Source organism: Saimiri boliviensis, chromosome 17, assembly GCF_048565385.1.
Source record: "Saimiri boliviensis isolate mSaiBol1 chromosome 17, mSaiBol1.pri, whole genome shotgun sequence".
In the NCBI taxonomy this organism is placed as follows: domain Eukaryota; kingdom Metazoa; phylum Chordata; class Mammalia; order Primates; family Cebidae; genus Saimiri; species Saimiri boliviensis.
Window position 1 is genome coordinate 65,352,887 of NC_133465.1, and position 20,392 is coordinate 65,373,278.

Genomic DNA, 20,392 nt, shown 5'->3' on the forward strand with positions numbered 1-20,392 from the left:
CTCAGCGGAGAATAGCTGGCCCAGGACCCCAGTCTTACCTCCTTGTATTTCTCTTTTGCAGGATAATACGGAAGCAGAAAAGCGAGACCCCCAGGAACTCGTGGGTGAGTATCGCGGGAGCTGGGGGGTGGGAGGTGCGTTTCTCAGCCTTGCCCCTAGCGGCCTGGCTTCTGGCCATGCCAGGCCTGTCACCCCACAGGGCTTCTGTCTGCTATGACCGCCATGATCCCTTTGGCTCCCTCTCAAGGCCTTTGGCATTTCCTAGGATACCACGGGTGAGACGCCCAGGGAACAGTTCTTCTTTGGAAATCGTATTTGTGGTGGCGTTTTATTGGGTTTGGTCGGTTGCCAGCGCTGTCAAGAGGGAATTCAGGGCCCCTTCAGCTGGGAGCGTGTCTTGGTCTCTGCTTCCCTTAGTGCCCCGGGCCTGTCCTCTGTCTTTGTGCCCCCTCCTCCCCCTCTCTGCTGGCATCTGCATGCGGCTCAAGGAGTCAGCATGTGGCCTCTGCTGGCACTTTGCTTTGTCCCCAGGCAGAAACATGCCTCAGCCCTGGAGTCTGGGGCTCTTTGTGACTTGGGAGAGCAGGGACACTCTGTTTCTGGAAAACAGCACACATTATCAAGTCCTGCGCTAGCCCAGCCTTTTAATCCTTTTAGAAAGCCCCCCAGCTCCTTTCACGTGGCTCCCAAAGCCCGACCCAGGGGGAGTTCCTGGTATCTGAGTCCAGAGCCCTTGGTGGGGTTGGCTCTCCCTCTCTGTGGCAGCCATTACCAGCTCCCCTGCCCATCCCGCTGATCTTCACAAACAGGCTCTTGCCTTCTGCAGCCTTGCCGCGGTGGCTTACTGGCTCCAGCCCTGGAGGTTCAGAGCCCAGGGACCACCTGGAAGTGCTGCTCCAGTGCTCAGACCCTCCCACCCAGGCTTTCTTCCAGTAGGACCTCTTTGCTGGGAGTTGTGCTCCGGAGCCTGTTCTCCTTTTCCTGAACTAAAGGAGCTGGGAATCGTTCATTCTGTTTGTTTTTTGAAGACGGATTGGGTAGGAACAGGATAACACTGAGCAGCCCAGACCCTCAGCAGGAGGACCTTAATCCCTGAGTGCTCTGATGGAGCTTGAGTCTTTCAAATCCTATAAAAACCAGGATTTTTCTAAAATCTAGAGTTTGCTCTTTATAAAGTGGTGCGTAGGGGTGCAACATTTGGCTTTGAGGGCAGAGGAAGCAGCGTGTGCATCTGCTGGGAAGCCGACAGCCTGCCCTAAGGGGGTGATCCACGGGGTGGGTGTGGATGGGAGCCTCGGCCTCTTCTCCCCACCATCACCCGAGCTGACCCTGCTGTTCACTTTGAGAAACGGCGCAGCCGGGGATCAGCAAGCAGCCTGTCACATGCCAATGCAGATGCCCTCGCTATTGCTAGGGGTGCTGGGCAGGCGGTGGAATGTGTGTGGGCATCAGCCATCTCAGCCCTCAGCTGCTTCCAGGGCCAACTTGTCACTTTTTCTCTCTCTGCCGCTTTTTGGAAATAGCTTTATTGAGGTATAATTTACATACAGTAAGATTTGCCAATTTTAAGTGTGCCATTTGATGAATTTTGACAGATGTGTATAGTTGTGTTAGCCCCCACTACAATCGTGATACAGAACATGTCCATCACTCCAAAATGTTCCCTCTTGCCCGGACCCTGTTACAGGTGATTCCCTCCCTCAGCCTCAGGCAAGTCGTGATCTACACTTTCCTCACTATAGCTTTGCCTTTTTGAGAATTTCCTATAAATCAGGATCTCCCAGCCCGGGCGCTACTGACACTTTGGGCTGGATGATTGTTGTGGGGCCTTCCTGTGCTTTGTAGGGTGTTAGAGCAGTGCCCTTGGTCTCTACTCCTACATGCCTTAGGCACTCTCCCTCCCGCAGGTGTGAGGATGATCCACATCTCCAGACATTGCCAAATGTCCCCTTGGGGCAGAATTGCGCCCAGTTGAGAACCAGGGATAGAAATGGAGCTAGGGTTTTTGTCTGGCTTCTCACTCAGCACAGCGCTTGCAAGGCTCATCCATGTTGTTGGGCATGTCCAGAGTTTCCTTGTGTAGCCAAGTAATATTTCACTGTAGGGATACACCACCGTTTGTTTACTCATTCACCCATGGAACACACAAATGGATTTTTAACCGGCATCATTTTAATGACTCACCGTTCCTCATGGAAGGCTCATGTAGCTCCTTTTACTGAAGACATAATTAGTTGAAGGCAGAGTGGCTTCTGTTCATGATGGCGGCACATATCAACCCCTCTGCCTAAGTTTCTTTTGTCCACTCTGGTGTCAAGACTCACATTGCTTACCAGATATGGGAAGCTTGTCCATGCATGTAGACGGCCCTAGCTTTAACAGAACAAGCAGGAGAGCAGAGAAGCCAAGCCACAGGCATCTGCAGCTCTGTAGCCCCTTGACAGAGCGGAGCGTACACACCCTGTCTGTGCCCTCCAGGGCCTTGCTGATGCCCACGCCTGAGCCTAGAGCAGTGGTGCTGGTGTGGCAGTGCAGTTGAGTTCTCTGTGTCACTTAGGAGCTGCAGATACTCCACTGTCCCCTGGGGCCCCCAGCTCACTCCCTCCCTCCCATCCCATCAGCCTGTCCAACTAGCTGCTCCTGTGCAGATCCCTCCCTGCAGCTGTGGGCACTATGGGTGTTGTCTGCCTTGGGCACGTACCAGGGCAACTCATGCTGACAGCTGGCTTCTCAAGTCCTAAGTGTGGCTGCCTCTGAGAAAACCCCCATCAGGCCCAGGCAGTAGCCACCACAGACCCAGGCACTGCTTCCAAGTGACTGGACACATTGCGCTATATATGTCCTGGGACATGGCTTGAGGTTCTGTCTGCTCATAATAAATGTGGGCCTCATGTCTTCCACTCAGATTCATTCCAGGACTCAGGAAGGAAAGGATTATTGAAGGGTTGCTTCCAAACTCTGTGTTGTACCTTTGTATCTAGTTTTCCTAAATGTGTCCCTTTATTTGCCAGCCTGCTTCCTAGGAATTATCTTGTTTCAAGCCCTGGGCTTCAGGGAGGGCTCCTCTTATCACACTGTATGCCATGTGAGCCCCAGAGTATGGCTGAGTTGCTGTGGCAACAGGGTCACACCCTGTTTTTCCAAAAGGCTTTCCTGGCAAATGCCAAAGGGCACTCTTTGTGTCTCTGTTGCATGCACACATATGAACTCTCCAGCCCAGGGAAGAACATAACGCTGCTTGTTTATGTGCCCAGTGCCTGCCAGGGCCCTCCTTGCTTTTGTTGCTGCTGCTTGTGAGATAGGACCAGCTCCCCCCAAGCTGATTCCGCTCTCCACCAGCTTCTGCAGCCACAGGTTTAGCCCTGTCACCTATCCTGGGGCTGGGAGAAAGGAGGAAGTCAGGAGGAGACTTGAATTCCAGCCATATATGGGTGTCACCTTTGCTTGAGGAATCAGACCAAAGGAAGCTGCTGGGCAAAGAGAAGCACTCCGTCCCCTGCTCTTGGGCTGCACTGGCATCTGGGGTCCACAGCAGGACCTCTGATCAGTGTGTCACCCAGTCTTTGTTCTCTTGCCCTCACGCAAAATGGCAGGTTAGTGTTCTGTTCTTGGGGCGCTTCCAACAAGAATCCATCGACAGCAGCGAAAATCAGCACTTGAAGTCGTGTTTTTAGGATGGCCCCAGGCTCGACCCCTGTTTCAGAGTGTATTTGCATTGTGCATAGGCTTGTCCTGTAGCAGCTGGACTAGCAGAGTCCGGGGGCCTTGTCCCCAGCCCTCCTCAGCACTGCGTTCTTTACTGTAACTGAAACCCCAGGCGGAGATCAAAGCACCTTATCTACTAAGCAAACAATAACCTGGCCTGGGGAGAGGAGAAGGGGCAGGCTGTGCAAAGTCAGCCCGGGCAGCTCAGCAGTGGGGTTAGCTGGGGCCTGCACACAGTAGGTGCCCAGTAAGTGCTTGCTGAGTGTTACTGGTGGTTTATTCGTTCTTTCTCTTCATCCTGCCGCACCCTGCCCTGCCTTCTGTTTGCTCATTGTATGGTCCTTTTCATGAGAGAGTATTTTGAAGAGCACAGACAGAATCTTAACAACAAACAGTGCATTGTCCCAGCGATCCCAAGCAGGATTGCAGGGCCAGGGTGGCCAGAAGCTGCTGGGAAGGGGCTGGAGAGAGCAAGGCCTGCTGGGCAGTGGCAGATCTCTGAGGAAATTATCCCCTGGGGGTTGTGGTTCTTCCCATCAGAATCAGGCCTTTTGTTCTCAGGAATGAGGTGGGTAAGAGAGAGTCGATTGGTTTATTTTTATAAGATTCTAAGCTAATAACTATAAAAGATCATTTATGCACAAGGCCATTTTGGATGCTTTGGGAACCCTGAGTTCTGTTTCTCCTGTAGCCTAGGCAGAGACGTACCCAACGTAGGCTGGAGCTGGTTCACATTGTGAGCCTATTGTGCACATCTCTTCCCCGCCCTGGGTTCAGCGACTTCACTTTGGTATCTTAAATTTGGCCATGGCAGGAGAATTTACACCACAAGAAATGGCAAATCCTACAGATCATGCGCCTCCCCCCCCCCCGCCCCCGCCATCCCCACTCCAGTGACGCCTCCCCAGTTCCCCATCCCTGTGGTGGTTAAACATTTACCGGCACACTGCTGACTCTTTCCTTAAAAGTTTACCATTATGGGCTGGGCGCGGTGGCTCACGCCTGTAATCCCAGCACTTTGGGAGGCCGAGGTGGGTGGATCACAAGGTCGAGAGATCGAGACAATCCTGGTCAATATGGTGAAACCCCGTCTCTACTAAAAATGCAAAGAACTAGCTGGGCATGGTGGCACGTGCCTGTAATCCCAGCTACTCAGGAGGCTGAGGCAGGAGAATTGCCTGAACCCAGGAGGCGGAGGTTGCGGTGAGCCGAGATCGTGCCACTGCACTCCAGCCTGGGTAACAAGAGCGAAAATCCATCTCAAAAAAAAAAAAAAAGAAAAGAAAAAGTTTACCATTATGGGCTGGGCATAGTGGCTCATACCCATGATCCCAGCACTTTAAGAGGCAGAGGTAGGAGTACGGCTTGATCCAACAGTTCAAGACCAGCCTTGACAACATAACGAGCCCCCATCTTTACAAAAACTTTTAAGATTAGCCAGGCATGGTGGCATGCGCCTGTAGTCCTTGCTACTCAGGAGGCTGAGACAGGATTGCTTGAGCCCAAGAGTTCAACGTTGCAGTGAGCTTTGATTGTACCACTACACCCTAGCCTGGGTTACAGAGTAAAACCCCCATCTCTTTTATTATTTATTTATTTTTTTATTCTATGTATTTTATTTCCTTTTTTGAGACAGAGTCTCACTCTGTCACCCAGGTTGAAGTATATTGGCACGATCTTGGCTCACTGAAGCCTCCACCTTCGGGTTCAAGCGATTCTTGAGCCTCAGCCTCTCGAGTAGCAGGGATTACAGGCATGCGTCACCATGCCAGTTGATTTTTGTATTTTCAGTAGAGACGGGGTTTCACCATATTGGCCAGGCCGGTCTCACTCCTGACCTCAAATGATCTGCTCACCTTGGCCTTCCAAAATGTTGGGATTATAGGCATGAAAGGAAAAAACTTAACTGCTGCATACAGTTATACACTCTACCTGGACTTTTCTTTGCTCAAGCTGGCACATGGCCCACCCCTTTTGGTCATTCAGTCTCAACTCAGATGACACCTCAGAGAGGCCACACCCAAACACTCAGTTGTACTGTTTTCATAGTGTTTATCCCACCTGGAAACACTGTATGTGCTTACGTTTTTTTGTCCATGTCTGTCCCTTGTGCTAATCCCCCACCTACAGAATTTTTCCCTCTTCTCTCAACAGCCTCCTTTTCTGAAAGAGTTCGGAACATGTCGCCTGATGAAATCAAGATCCCGCCAGAACCCCCTGGCAGATGTTCAAATCACTTACAAGTAAGCATGAGGCTTGGCTACTGAGGCCGGATAGATTAAATAGCCTGGGTTACGTGTTTGGTTTGGTCTTAACCTGAAGAGACCATGGCAGGGAAAGGGACCAAGGCTTCTTTAAAGAAACTGCCAGGTGGGAAGGGTCCGCTTTACCTCCTATTAGCCTCACCTCAGGAGTCGGCTCCTACACCCACTGCCATGTGCCCTGGTGCTCCTCCAGCAGAGCAGCCCTGGCTTGCTCTCAGTAAGGTCCTAAGCAGAGGCGAAGAAAATAACATAACCTTCTCTGTGCAGCCCTTCTGGGCCAATGGGAGCTTCTCAGAAGGAGCTTTGCTAAGAAACTGAGGAACCCTCAGAATGTAAAATAAATTACAATTATAAAAAAACACAAGCACTTGGCCGGGCGCGGTGGCTCAAGCCTGTAATCCCAGCACTTTGGGAGGCCGAGGTGGGTGGATCACAAGGTCGAGAGATCGAGACCATCCTGGTCAACATGGTGAAACCCCGTCTCTACTAAAAAAATACAAAAAGTTAGCTGGGCGTGGTGGTGCATGCCTGTAATCCCAGCTACTCAGGAGGCTGAGGCAGGAGAATTGCCTGAACCCAGGAGGCGGAGGTTGCGGTGAGCCGAGATCGTGCCATTGCACTCCAGGCTGGGTAACAAGAGCGAAACTCCGTCTCAAAAAAAAAAAAAAAAAAAAACACAAGCACTTAAAAGGTTTCTATCCTGATATATTTCTAAAATGCTGATTCAGTAGCTTCTTGCCTGACAGAATGTGCAGACCTGACTGGAGGTTTTTTGTTTTTTTTTTTTTTGAGACGGAGTTTCGCTCTTGTTACCCAGGCTGGAGTGCAATGGCGCGATCTCGGCTCACCGCAACCTCCGCCTCCTGGGCTCAGGCAATTCTCCTGCCTTAGCCTCCTGAGTAGCTGGGATTACAGGCACGCACCACCATGCCCAGCTGATTTTTTTGTATTTTTAGTAGAGACAGGGTTTCACCATGTTGACCAGGATGGTCTCGATCTCTCGACCTTGTGATCCACCCGCCTCGGCCTCCCAAAGTGCTGGGATTACAGGCTTGAGCCACCGCGCCCAGCCTGTGACTGGAGGTTTTAAAATCCCAAGGAGTCGAAGCTTTTAGTGCAGTTACACTCCCTTGGGGGACAGCTGGGGTTCAGCTCATGGTTCTCCTTGTCCCTCTGTGAGTTCCCTTGTGATGAACAATAAAACAGGCACCCATGGCTGCACAATCATGGCTCCTGGACCACCTGCTTCACCTTTGATCCTGGAGCTACCACTGGATGCCTTCAACTACACAGCAAGCCCATGGCACCACCCTAACGGATAGATGACTAATGGGACCCAAGGCTAAAGAATGCAGCAAGCCGGGGGAGGGCCAGAGTCAGAACCGGGGATGCAGCGCAGATTCTCTTCCCTTCCTGGAAGTCTCCTCCCATTGCTGAGCTGTCTCCCCACCACCACCCTCCAGAATCACATCACCCTCCATGCCAGGGAGGCAGACAACAAGCTCCAGCTTGTAAGGACAACTCCAGCAACCTGCCAAGCAGAGACAGCAGCGATGCCTCCGGTGCTGAATGTGCCTCCTGATGGTGCAAACCATGCCACTTGAGCAAACATTTTAGTTCCTCTGGGGTGGTAGAACTGATCTAATGGCCCAGGAGATGCAGCCAAGTCATCTGTAAGACATGGGTCCTCCTCAAGTTGCCGAGCCTTCTGTATATGGCTCCCTCCATTACCCTGAAGGAGATAGCTTGGAGGGAAGAGATTCTTGAGTCTTGGCGATTATATCACAGACGTCTCTACAGTTCAGCTCTTGCTCTGGCCAGTCTCAGTAGAAAGATGTGGCCTCTAACAAGGGGAGTGGATCACCCCTCCTGATGTGCCCTAAATATTGTCACATGGGCCCTTCAGGCCTGCCCACCCGCTTTGGCAGGTGCGGTGCCTCAGATGTTTTCCTTCTGGAGAATCTGTATTTAACCCCCACCTCAGGGGAGGCTGTAAGTAGATCTTGCCCTGGGCCAGTGCCCGCCTTACTGCCATGAGATTCTGGTGTCTTGGGCCTCTTCGTTGGCACTGGGCTGTGCTGATGCCATCTACTGTGGGCATCATCTCCATGGGCTGTGGACACCTGTGGCACTGGCCACAGTAGGTAAGCCTGGATCCCTCCGGGTGGTTCTCCACTCTCCCATTGAAAGCCAGGCAGTGACCCGTGGGGGAGTGTGGGGGAGAGATAAGCAGTCAGCCCTCTATGCTCTCGATAAACTGGTGTGGACCAGCCACCTGTGAGCCACCCCATAAAAAGTTTGCAAGACCAGATTCAAAAAACTCTACTCCTGCCTCCCATCAAAAGGACATAGCCCTTCCGAAGTCTCCCCTGGGTCACAGTTCTGCTAAGGACTTGACCTCATGTTAAAATTTAAAACCAGGATTCAGTCCCTGCATATCAACACCAATGCCCTGAATCCTTCTTCGGATGATTCTGGAACTGATTAACCGGTTGGGGCTTTCTTCATTATTTTCTCCGTGGCTCCTCTGCTGTGATCTTTTCACTGCTCACTATACTGTCATCAAGAGGGTGTCAGGAAACCTCAGCGATGGAAGCAGCCTGGTCTGAGTTTATCCTACTTGTGTGCAGCTCTGGGCAAAGGCAGGGTGGAGAAAGAGTAGATTAAATTTTAACACAAGGTCAAGCTGGGCTTTGCATGGCTCTGGAGCCTCACGTTCATGCTGCACACAGCACTGGTGACCAGGGGCTGGGACAGTGGAGGGACCTGGGCTTCTGTCGTATGCGCCCTCTGCTCCTGTTCCATAGGACAAGATCCAGAAGCTTTATGAACGAAAGATAAAGGAGGGAATGGATATGAACTACATTATCCAAAGGAAGAAAGAATTTCGGAACCCCAGGTAAGTTTCCCTTGAGTTGAGCCTGCAGAGTTTACTGAGTTATTAATGTTGACCTAACGGCTGAGACATACCGAAGAAGGTGGTGAGGAAAAGCCCTGAGCCCAAACCATCACCCACACTTGTCATTACACTGAGTGCCTGCTAGACACAGCAGACTGCATTAACCCAGCCAGAGGCTTGCCATTCATCGAGACAAAACACATAAAGCAGTACCTACCGAGACCTGGGCTGGGATGAGGGAGACCTAGCTGAGTTCTTTGTCCTTCCTCTGAGCCCAAAGCACATGATCTCTCAAGGCCTCTGTGCTCACGGAAGGGATTGGACTGGACAATTACTGTAGGTTCATCTTAACTCCAAAAAGCTGATTTTTGCATATAGGTGAGAGGCCTTAGGACCAGAGCTGTGTCTGGTCTTATTCCATTTAATGCTCAAGCTAGTGAAATACCCAGGAAAGAGCATGTCCTTTGTGTGGGCCTGAGTGTGGTGAGTCCAACCCAGCCATGCAGACTGAAGGTCAGTGAGACAAAACTTAGCCATCACCTTGACCCCATGCTCTTCCCGGCCCCTAGTTAACAGGTCCGTCTCCCTGGTAGGGTGGAGGGCCATCAGGAAGGTTGCTTAGAACCACTAAGCTGGGTTTAAAGGTTTTGAAGGTTTTGTGTCAGCCCAGGGAACTTGATGGTTCAGGTGTCGTGCAGGGACGTGGACTTGGGCCTGCTCAGCACCTGTGCTGTTCTTTCAGCATCTACGAGAAGCTGATCCAGTTCTGTGCCATTGACGAGCTTGGCACCAACTATCCAAAGGTGCGTCTGGCACACGGGGCTGGAGGGTGATAGGGACACCAGGGTCCTGTGTTTGTTCCATGGGATTTGACCTGCATCAACAGTAAGGTCCATGGAGTGGCACCGCTGGTTGAAAAGCACAGTCCCCATCTCTTTGGTTTAAGTCCCTATTGTTCTGAAATAGTCCAGTAAAGAGATTCCAGTGGTCGTCCTGGTGCCTGGCCCCTGACAGGGCCATGTGTAGACCTGCTGCTCTTGTAGGCTCACCTGGGGGTCTCTGGACAGGGACATTGTGCTCCCTTTAGCACTTGCTGACTGCCCTTGGCTAGAGACCAGGAATGACAGCCAAGCCCTGGGTAAGGGGACCCCAGGCCAGGAAGCTCCATAGAAAGACTCGGGCATGGAACTTGGGTTTCTGAGTCATTTGTCATCTAATGGTTCCTACTAACTGCAACTTCACCTTTTCCTTTGCAGGATATGTTTGATCCCCATGGCTGGTCTGAGGACTCATACTATGAGGCATTAGGTAGCATTTCGTCCCTCCTCCCATATACCTCATCCGCCCACCCGACTGTCCCTTTGTTTAGTCAGTTGGTTTTCCAGGTGATACATGTTTCAGGGTCTCCTCTACATCAGGCCATGTTCAAGGGAGGGGCTGGATACAGGCCTGAATGAGATAGACCCACTCCTGACTTAAGAGGCTTATGCCACAGCAAAGAAGACGGAACATCACACCAGTAATGCCAGCATCGATGAGTGTTGATGATGACGGAGTTGCTGGGTACAGGGAGCTTTGGCAAGCAGGGTCATCTAACCCGGCCAAAGGGATGGAAAGGCCTTGCTGCTGAAACTGTATTCAAGCTGAGGTTTGAGGAGGCTTAGGGGCCAGGCAGGTGTAGGCAGAATGCTCCGAGGCCAGTGGGAGCACAGCTTTTTTTTTTTTTTTTTTTTTTTGAGTCGGAGTTTCGCTTGTTACCCAGGCTGGAGTGTAATGGCGAGATCTTGGCTCACCGCAATCTCCACCTCCTGGGTTCAAGCAATTCTCTTGCCTCAGCCTCCCAAGTAGCTGGGACTACAGGTGCACACCACCACACCCAGCTAAGTTTTGTATTTTTAGTAGAGACGGGGTTTCACCATGTTGACCAAGGATGGTCTCGATCTCTTGACCTCATGATCTACCTGCCTCAGCCTCCCAAAGTGCTGGGATTATAGGCGTCAGCCACTGTGCCCGGCAAGCACGGCTTATTCTTAAGGTACCAGTTTGGGAGAAGTGGAGGAACATCAGAAGGCCTAAACCCCTAGACTATAGGTCCTGAGCCTGCAGCCCAGGGGCCTATAGAGGTGCTTTGTTTGGCCTTCATGAATTTTTTCTTTTAATTTGAATTCATTGCCAACATTTTACATCATAATTTCTCATTCCAGCTTCTCTCAGTCAGTAGGAAGGTAGTCGCCATTGGGCCTGTATTCCCCTGTGCGGCAGTTCACTGGAGCTCGGGAGTAGCTGGCCCTTCCAGACGCAGACGCAGGGCATGCAGCCCTCAAGCCCTGGAGTTGAAGGCTCCTGCTGCGTGCTGACCAAGGGCTGGCTTCATTTTGCCTAGCACAAAGGACGCAGCCCAGTGAGAAGAATGCAGGGATCAGAGTAGGCGCCCTCAGCCCAGAGCTGCTCCAGGGCTGCCATGGTAACAGCTTCTCTTGTCTTCATAGCCAAGGCCCAGAAGATCGAGATGGACAAATTGGAAAAGGCCAAAAAGGAGCGAACAAAAGTAAGTGATGGTAGACTTTGTAGATGAAAAAGGCAGATGTGTGGAATGCGTGGGTCCTGCTGGCTGAGCCCAGAGGTTGTCCAGGCTGCCCCCCATCCTGACCCCATGTCATCGCTTGGCGAGGCTCTGACCCCCTCAGCAGGGCCTGTGCACTGAGCAGGCCTACTGGGCTCACAGGCCTGCTGGCGCTCATCTGCTGCCTCGCCCTTGGCATCTTGTTTGCTACATTGTGCCCCCACAATTGCAGAGCCTTGCGGGGCTTTGTCTGCTTCGGGTCATGAGTGCCCTTTCCGACCTGAAGGGAGGGAAATTAGTTCCCTGAGACAGTGCCAGGCCCAGCTTGCTCTGCTCGGTGAGTTTCTTGGCCTCCGGAGCTGACCCCATTGGCCCGCCTGGATGCTGCCTGTTAGGACCCTGAGTGCCACTTGTTCCCCAGCAGTGTGGTCTGGGTTCTTCAGGGAGCATCAGTTTGGCTGTGAGACCAAAGCCTTGTCTCTGGGCATTGTTCCCTTTGTGACCAGAGTCCTGGAGCCGGGCATCAGGATACCAGCTCCTCCACCTCTGGCTGGGCCTGACCATCCTCAAGCAGCTGCAGCCTCCAGACCGCTTCCCGCACCCCCAGGCAGAGGGGCTGTGGGCCTGGGCATGCTGGTGGCCCTCTGGAGGCACTGGCTGCTGGGCCAGGAATGTGGGAGCTGGTTCAAGGGGATAATTGGGGTTTCTCATTCTTAAACCTTCATTGAATCTCCCTTCTCTCTCTTTCCCTCTCCCTTCCAAACCCCAGGCTTGTTGCAGGGACGTGTCTGCAGCGCCTGGGGACCGGAGCTGTCCTTCCCCTGTGCGGGCGGGCGCCGCCTCCTCCTGGGTGTGAGGAGGAGGGGCCTGGCCAAATGGTTCTGGGCATATGAGGTGGGGCAGTGGGTGAGGGGTGCTGGGATGTATAGAGACCTGGTGATGCCGGGAGGGATCCGGTACTGTTTGGAAAGTTTTTTAAGAGTGAAAAGCCCCTTCGGGTTCTTAGACACCTCACCCTCCCCCAGATGGTCACAGCAAAGTTGATTTCCAATGCCTCCTTCGTGTAGTGCCAAGCTCCTGTCCCCCAGGAGCTGACGGATGGCAAAAGGCTGTGGACACCCAGCTTTGCCCAGTCTGATTCTCTTCCCTCTCCCTCTTCAGATTGAATTTGTGACAGGCACCAAGAAAGGCACCACAACCAATGCCACGGCCACCACCACTACCACCGCCAGCACAGCTGTTGCAGGTAGATTGCAGAGATGCCCTGCCTCCTTCCACACACACATGGAGCCTGGGATGGGCCCCTTCGGTTTCTGCTCCCTAAGCCCTTGCTGGCCCGCTAGGGGAAGGGAAAGAGGGCACCCACTCGTTGGTGGATCGTGATCCTGACTTCTCTTGCTTTATCTCCAGATGCTCAAAAGAGAAAGAGCAAGTGGGACTCAGCTATCCCAGTGACAACGATAGCCCAGCCCACCATCCTCACCACCACGGCCACCCTGCCAGCTGTTGTCACAGTCACCACCAGCGCCAGCGGCTCCAAGACCACCGTCATCTCTGCTGTGGGCACTATTGTGAAGAAGGCCAAACAGTGACCTGAGGGGCTACCCTAGGACTTGAAAGGACCATGCAGCCCAGTGACCACTGCCCAGTGGGAGGTGCCACTTTGTATATTTCAGGACTGGGAACTGCTCCCCAGATGCCACCTGAGAGGAACTTCTTTGTGGCATTCCATCCAGAAGGACATGTAGCGTGGGAGCCGGGCACTATGGACAGGATCTGTCTGCGCACTACCTGGGGTCTGTTGCCCATTAAAAGTGCCGTATTTTTACCTCTTGGCATCTCAGATGCACTGCCTCCTCCTGCATTCTGTTTGCAGGCAAATGTTGAAGCTCATATGTCCCCCATTTTGGTTGGGACTACTGCCTCAGGGTTGACAATAGGGTGATGGAGGCCCAGGACACTGTTTGGAGGGGTGGCCCAAGAGGTTACCGTTGTTATCCATATATGCTTCTGGCCATGGACAGACAGGAGACCCCGAGCCCCATATTCGTGCCGTCTGCCACCTTGATTGCAAAACCCAGCCCGTTCTCAGGTGATGGCCGAGCTGTGCTCCCTTGGGTGCGCTTGAGCACTCCCCACACCAAACCCCTTCTTGGACACACCCAGAATTTTGAAGTCAAGCCAGTTTCCAGAAAGGCTAGGGTGAGATCCCGACCTGCACAGGGAGTGGGGATGCATCCGTGCCTGGCCAAGGCTACCTCAATCCCTCGGTGCCCGGTCAGCACAGCCAGCCAGACTGAGCAGTGGGGGAGATGAATCACCTCCTGCCTAGGCCAGGCGGCAGCTCATTGTTTACGGGCAAGCCCTGCTCCTGGGAGGGCTCCTGCCACCCCACCCTTCCTCTGCATGTTATCTCTGCCCCACAGCAGCCCCTGGGCAGCACCAGTGGCCACTGGGCTCCCCCCCGGGGCTGAAACGGGTTTCCCAGACCAGGAGTCCAGAAGAGACCGTTTACCCTTCATGATCTTTGGCGACTCTCCACTGGAGCGGAAGGGCTGTGTGTCAGAAGGAAGCCAGGCTGTGATGGGCCGTGTTGCTTTCAGCGGGTGGGCAGAGGTTTTGAAAGGTGGTTCTGAAATTGCAGCTGGTACTCCAGTGGAACCTGGGAAATATAAGGAACTTTATGCATGAGGTTTTAAAAACAAAAATCAAGAAATCACGTCCACTCCCCCGACACACACACTTGGGCACTTCAGGACGTCAGTTCTCACCCCTTCCTTGATGGGGCTTTGAAGCTCTGGGGAGAGGAGCTGCCGTCCACTCATCCCCCAGAGGGACTCCGAAAAGGCTTCCTGCCCTGTGACCTCCAACAGGGGCCCCTCGTTAGCCAAGGGCACTGTGGAGGTTTTGCAGGAGGCAGTGTGGCACCATGGAAAGGGCAGTAGACCTGAAGCCGGCACTTCTGGTCTGGATTCCCAGTTTAAAACCAGTTGCATGGTCTCCAGCCCTTCCCTCTGTAAGCCTGTTTGTTCTCTGAAATCACCGCTGAAAGGAACCAAGCCAGGACCCCTTGGACAGTGATAAAGCATGGTAAGGTCGCTGGGAGGAACCAGAGATGACTTAGCAAAAGCTTTATAAGCTGTAAAGTTTCTGCCAGTGTTTGTTGTTGGCTAAGTTACATTTTTTTGTTGTAGACCAAGGAGAGAAGCAAACTCCTTGCCTGTGCCCTGTCCCGTGCTCTTTGTTGGAGAGGTGGGGTTGGCAGGTCTTTCCCCTGCTGGCTTTCCTCTGGGCGGCTCCAGCCCTGCCATTCACCCGTCCAGTTAAAGCAGTAATTACTGTGTCTCCTGCGGGGCCCCAGAGATGGGGGGCCTGGAGAATGAACACATGAGTCGGGCAGCCCCAGGCTGAAACTGCTGAGCCCCTTACCAGCCTCCTGAGTTGGGTCAAGGTTTTTAATCCTCCTGGACTTTCATTTCCTCTTCTATAGAGGAGGAAATGGTGCTTGCCCACCTTAGTCCCATCAAGGATGGCCGAGAGGTGTGTGAACTGTTCCTGTTGGGGATGGAAAGTTGTTTCTGTCCAGTATGTCTCTGCTCACCAGAGAACTCTGTCCACGGCTTCTACTGTCACCCACCCACACGCCCCCTTTCCTCTCTTCCTAGGGCTCTGATCTTGGGTGAGCATTGGGATTCATTTAGCTCCCCACCTGGCACATGTAGAACCCCAAGGTGTGTCTCAGGTTTGTATAATTTGCGACTCTGCTGGGCAGGTGGGCACTCCTTTCTCAATGCTCACTGCACCCCCTTGCTTTCAGGATCACGCCTCACTGCCTTGTAACCTCTGCCCACAAACGGGATGAGACAGCTCGTGTCTTCTAGTTCTCGTAAGCAGAAACAAAGCAGGCATAAATAATCCTATGCCCCAGTGCCTGGCATGAGATGAGTACTCAGGTGACAGGGGAAGGAGGGATATGGAAGGAGAGGCGAGTTTACTAATCTTCCAAAGATGTGGTCCCTGCTCCTATGCTCACTGGACTGAAGTTTCCAGCCTGCAGGCTGCATCACTAAAGCCTTCTGGGGCTCAATTCCAAAGGGCTGCTGTCGATTGGCTGTTCATTGAGAATCATTGAAGTTCAGTGATAGTTACAGAAAGGTTCATTATTGTTTTTAATTTTGTATATATTTGGGAATCTCTATAATAAATGATTTTCTTAAGGGCTATGGAGCTGGGCACGGTGGTTCACGCCTGTAATCTCAGCACTTTGGAGGCTGAGGTGGGTGGATCACCTGAGGTCAGGAGTTCAAGACCAGCCTGACCAACATGGTGAAACCCCATCTCTATTAAATTTAAAAAAAAAAAAACAGCCAAGTGTGGTGGCCCATGCCTGTAATCCCAGCTAGTTGAGAAGCTGAGGCAGGAGAATAGTTTGAACCTGGGAGGCAGAGCTTGCAGTGAGCCAAGATTGTGCCATTACTCTCCAGCCTGGGCAACAAGAGCAAAAACTCCATCTAAAAAAAAAAAAAAAAAAAAAAAACGGATAGATTTGGAGTAGGAGAGATTAAATGCAAAGTTAAGTTATCAAACAATGCATGTAATAAACTCTTGTATAAGAAGGGGGGAAATACAGAAAATAAAAAATAACTGGGCATAGTGGCTCACGCCTGTAATCTTAACTATTTGGGAGGCCGAGGCAGGTGAATCACTTAAAGCCAGGAGTTTGAGACCAGCCTGGCCCACATGGTGAAACCCCATCTCTACTAAAAATGCAAAAATCAGCCAAGCATGGTGGTGTGCACCTGTAGTCCCAGGTAGTCGAGAGGCTAAAGCAAGAAAATTGCTTGCACCTGGGAGGTGGCGGTTGCAGTGAGCCAAGATAGTGCCAACACACACCAGCCTGAGCAACAGACGGAGACTCTATCTCAAATAATAATTGCCAGGCATGGAGGCATTCACCTGTAGTTCTAACTACTCATGAGGCTAAGACAGGAGGATCCCTTGAGCCCAGGAATTGGAGGCTGCTGTGAGCCAAGATTTTGCCACTACACTCCAGCCTGGGCAACAGCAAGACTCCATCTCTAAAAAATAATTGTAATATTAGAGGAAGGAGATAATAAAACGAAATGAGAAAAATCTGTAATACTAATTTTGAATCAATATTATCCAAGCTATCAATATGAACTCAGGATTTAAGAAAAAGATACATTTTCCGGCTGGGCACGGTGGCTCAAGCCTGTAATCCTAGCACTTTGGGAGGCCGAGGCGGGTGGATCATGAGGTCAAGAGGTCGAGACCATCCTGGTCAACATGGTGAAACCCCGTCTCTACTAAAAATACAAAAAATTAGCTAGGCATGGTGCTGCGTGCCTGTAATCCCAGCTACTCAGGAGGCTGAGGCAGGAGAATTGCCTGAACCCAGGAGGCGGAGGTTGCGGTGAGCCGAGATCGCGCCATTGCACTCCAGCCTGGGTAACAAGAGCGAAACTCCGTCTCAAAAAAAAAAAGATACATTTCCTATCTGTCCATTGCAAGGAGCTAGGAGGTCCTCCTTTGTATAGTGGTGAGAAAAAAAACCTAGGACTGGGCGCGATGGCTCATGCCTGTGATCCCAGCACTTTGGGAGGCTGAGGCACACGGATCACGATGTCAGGAGATTGAGACCAACTTGGCTAACATGGGGAAATGCAGTCTCTACTAAAAATACAAAAAATTAGCCATGCATGGTGGCACGTGCCTGTAGTCCCAGCCACGCAGAGACAGGCAGGAGAATCACTTGAACCCAGGAGGGGGAGGTTGCAGTGAGCTGAGATTGCACCACTGCATTCCAGTCTGGGTGACAGAGCAAGACTCCATCTCAAAAAAAAAAACCTCCCAGAAGCAATGACATCCTAGTAGCATCCAGCACACAGTACTCGCATCTTGGTCTCTATTGCCATTCCCTGCTGAAAGGAACCAAGCCAGGACCCCTTGGAGAAAGAGCTGATCCTGAAATTTAAGTAGGAGTGGGGCAGTTCTAGAAAGCAGGGAAGACACAGACGTCAGTCAAAAAGGCTGTGTGTGGTGGCTCACACCTGTAATCCTAGCACTTTGGGAGGCCGAGGCAGGTGGATCACGAGGTCAAGAGATCGAAACCATCCTGGTCAACAGATGAAACCCCATCTTTACTAAAAATACCAAAATTAGCTGGGCGTGGTGGCACCGCCTGTAGTCCCGGCTACTTGGGAGGCTGAGGCAGGAGACTTGCTTGAACCCAGGAGGCAGAGGTTGCAGTGAGCTGAGATCACGCCACTGCACTCCAGCCTGGATAATGAGAGTGAAACTCCATCTAAAAAAAAAAAAAAAAAGTCAAAAAGGTCAAAGAAGCTAGCGTGAAAGGATTTCCTACTGGCCAGATTTGGTTACATTTGAACATGAAGGAAGAATGAGTTCAATGAACTGGCTTTTTTATTTTGTTTTGTTTTTGTATTTTTGTTTGTTTTGAGACAGAGTCTTGCTTTGTCACCCAGGGTGAGGTGCAATGGTTCACTGCAACCTCTGCCTTCTGGGTTCAAGAGATTCTCCCACCTCAGCCTCCTGAGTAGCTGGGATTACAGGCATGTGCCACCCGGCCCAGCTAATTTTTGTATGTTTAGTAGGGATGGCATTTTGCCATGTTGGCCAGGCTGGTCTCGAACTCCTGACTTCAGGTGATCCACCTGCCTCAGCTTTGCTACGTGCTGGGATTACAGGTGTGAGCCACTGCGCCCAGCCTACAATGAATTGTAAACTACTGAGCACATAAAAATCCATTCATTTATTGTGATAATTTGAAAAAAATGTACTTGCCACCATTAGATTTAAATAGATCTACTCCTTGCTCTGAAATTGATAACTAAGTGAGAAAAATGAACCATGTGCACCGTTGATGGGATTTTGAAGTGGTACAGCTGCTGTGGAAGACAGTATGGCAGTTCCTCAAAAGTTATTTTTGTTTTTGAGATGGAGTCTCGCTCTGTGGCCCAGGCTGGACTGCAGTAGCACCATCTCGGCTCACGGCAACCTCTGCCTCCTGGGTTCAAGTGATTCTCCTGCCTCAGCCTCCCAAGTAGCCAGGGTAACAGGCACCCACCACCACACCCAGCTACTTTTTGTATTTTTCAGTGACAGGATTTCACCATGTTAGCCAGGCTGGTCTTGAACTGCTGACTTCAGGTGATCTGCCGACCTTGGCCTCCCAAAGTGCTGGGATTATAGGTGTGAGCTACCAAGCCCGGCCTTTTTTTTTTTTTTTTTTTTTCAGTCAGAAAGACATCTATTAAATGTAGAAAGGGGCTAGGCACAGTGGCTCACACCTGTAATCCCAGCACTTTGGGAGGCTGAGGTGGGCAGATCACCTGAGGTCAGGAGTTCGAGACCAGCCTGGCCAAATGTTGAAACTCCAACTCTATTAAAAATACAAAAATTGGGCCGGGCACGGTGGCTTACGCCTATAATCCCAGCACTTTGGGAGGCCGAGGCGGGCGGATCACGAGGTCAAGAGATCGAGACCATCTTGGTCAGCAAGGTGAAACCCCGTCTCTACTAAAAATACAAAAAATTTGCTGGGCATGGTGGTGCGTGCCTGTAGTCCCAGCTACTCAGGAGGCTGAGTCAGGAGAATTGCTTTAACCCAGGAGGTGGAGGTTGCGGTGAGTGGAGATAGCCATTGCACTCCAGCCTGGGTAACAGGAGCAAAAACTCCATCTCGGGAAAAAAAAAAAAAAAAAAAAAATTAGCTGGGCGTGGTGGGGCTCAGCTGTAATCCCAGCTACTTGGGAGGCTGAGGCAGGAAAATCGCTTGATCCCAGGAGGCAAAGGTTGCAGTGACCTGAGATTGTACCACTGTACTCTAGCCTGACCGACAGAGTGAGACTGTGTCTCAAAAATAAAATGGGTTGATAGGGTCCCAGCTAGTGCCTGCCAAGAAAATATGTGGACTACTTTGGAGACCCCTGGTTTAAACTGGGAATGAAGTAAGCAGGTCATAGGTCTTGTTCGTCTTGGTATCCCTAGCATTTGGCATAGGTGCTCATTAAGTGCTCATAAAATGAATAAGTGATTGAACTACTGAATGAACAACTCTGGCCTACTGGAGGCCACACGTGGAGTGCAGGGGAGTTGGGGAGTGAAACAAGCCATGAGCTTTCTTGGCTTCTTGGAGGCCTGGGTTTCATTACCTGGACCTGCATGTGGACCTGGCAGCGGGGGTGGGGAGTCCCTGAACCATCTCAGATCTTGTGCAAACCTCGAGGCGTATCTAATTTCAGAGTGTGGGTTTCCTGGGAAGGGGATCCTTATCTTATATTGTATTCCCAAATAGCCTGTTGCCCAGGCTGGAGTACAATGGTGCAATCTCAGCTCACTGCAACCTCTGCCTCCTGGGTTCAACAGTCCAAGGTTGTTAGGCTCAGTCCTGATCCAGGGGCTTCATCTCCCTTGCAGAACCTAGGAAGCCCCCTATGAGCCGACCTCACTCTGGCCCTAAGGTCAAGAGATCGAGACCATTCTGGTGGGAGGATGTGGGGTTTATTTTAGTTTTTTTTTTTTTTTTTTTTTGAGACGGAGTTTCGCTCTTGTTACCCAGGCTGGAGTGCAATGGCGCGGTCTTGGCTCACCGCAACCTCCGCCTCCTGGGCTCAGGCAATTCTCCTGCCTCAGCCTCCTACGTAGCTGGGATTACAGGCATGTGCCACCACGCCCAGCTAGTTTTTGTATTTTTAGTAGAGACGGGGTTTCACCATGTTGACCAGGATGGTCTTGATCTCTCGACCTCGTGATCCACCCGCCTCGGCCTCCCAAAGTGCTGGGATTACAGGCTTGAGCCACCGCGCCCGGCCTATTTTAGTTTTATAAAACTAAAATAAAGAGACAGTGGGGTTTATTTTAGTTTTATAAAATTCACATGCAGGCGTGCCACAGTGGCTTATGCCTCTAATCCCAGCA

At 51.5% G+C, this 20,392-nt stretch overlaps 1 protein-coding gene across 5 annotated transcripts in view; it reads left to right on the forward strand.

Moving 5' to 3' along the window:
* Positions 1-13,259, forward strand: part of SAP30BP (SAP30 binding protein) — a 40,937-nt gene extending 27,678 nt beyond the window's left edge. For 4 of the 5 annotated variants that reach the window (XM_010342418.3, XM_003931725.4, XM_010342420.3 and 1 more), the window contains 8 exons: positions 62-104; positions 5,860-5,948; positions 8,777-8,868; positions 9,611-9,671; positions 10,125-10,176; positions 11,358-11,416; positions 12,593-12,677; positions 12,842-13,259. In XM_010342418.3, the coding sequence (XP_010340720.1) occupies positions 62-104; positions 5,860-5,948; positions 8,777-8,868; positions 9,611-9,671; positions 10,125-10,176; positions 11,358-11,416; positions 12,593-12,677; positions 12,842-13,023 (663 nt within the window). In that variant the 3' untranslated portion in view covers positions 13,024-13,259. The other variant, XM_074388981.1, reaches the window with a different exon arrangement.
* Positions 13,260-20,392: the final 7,133 nt, after the last annotated feature.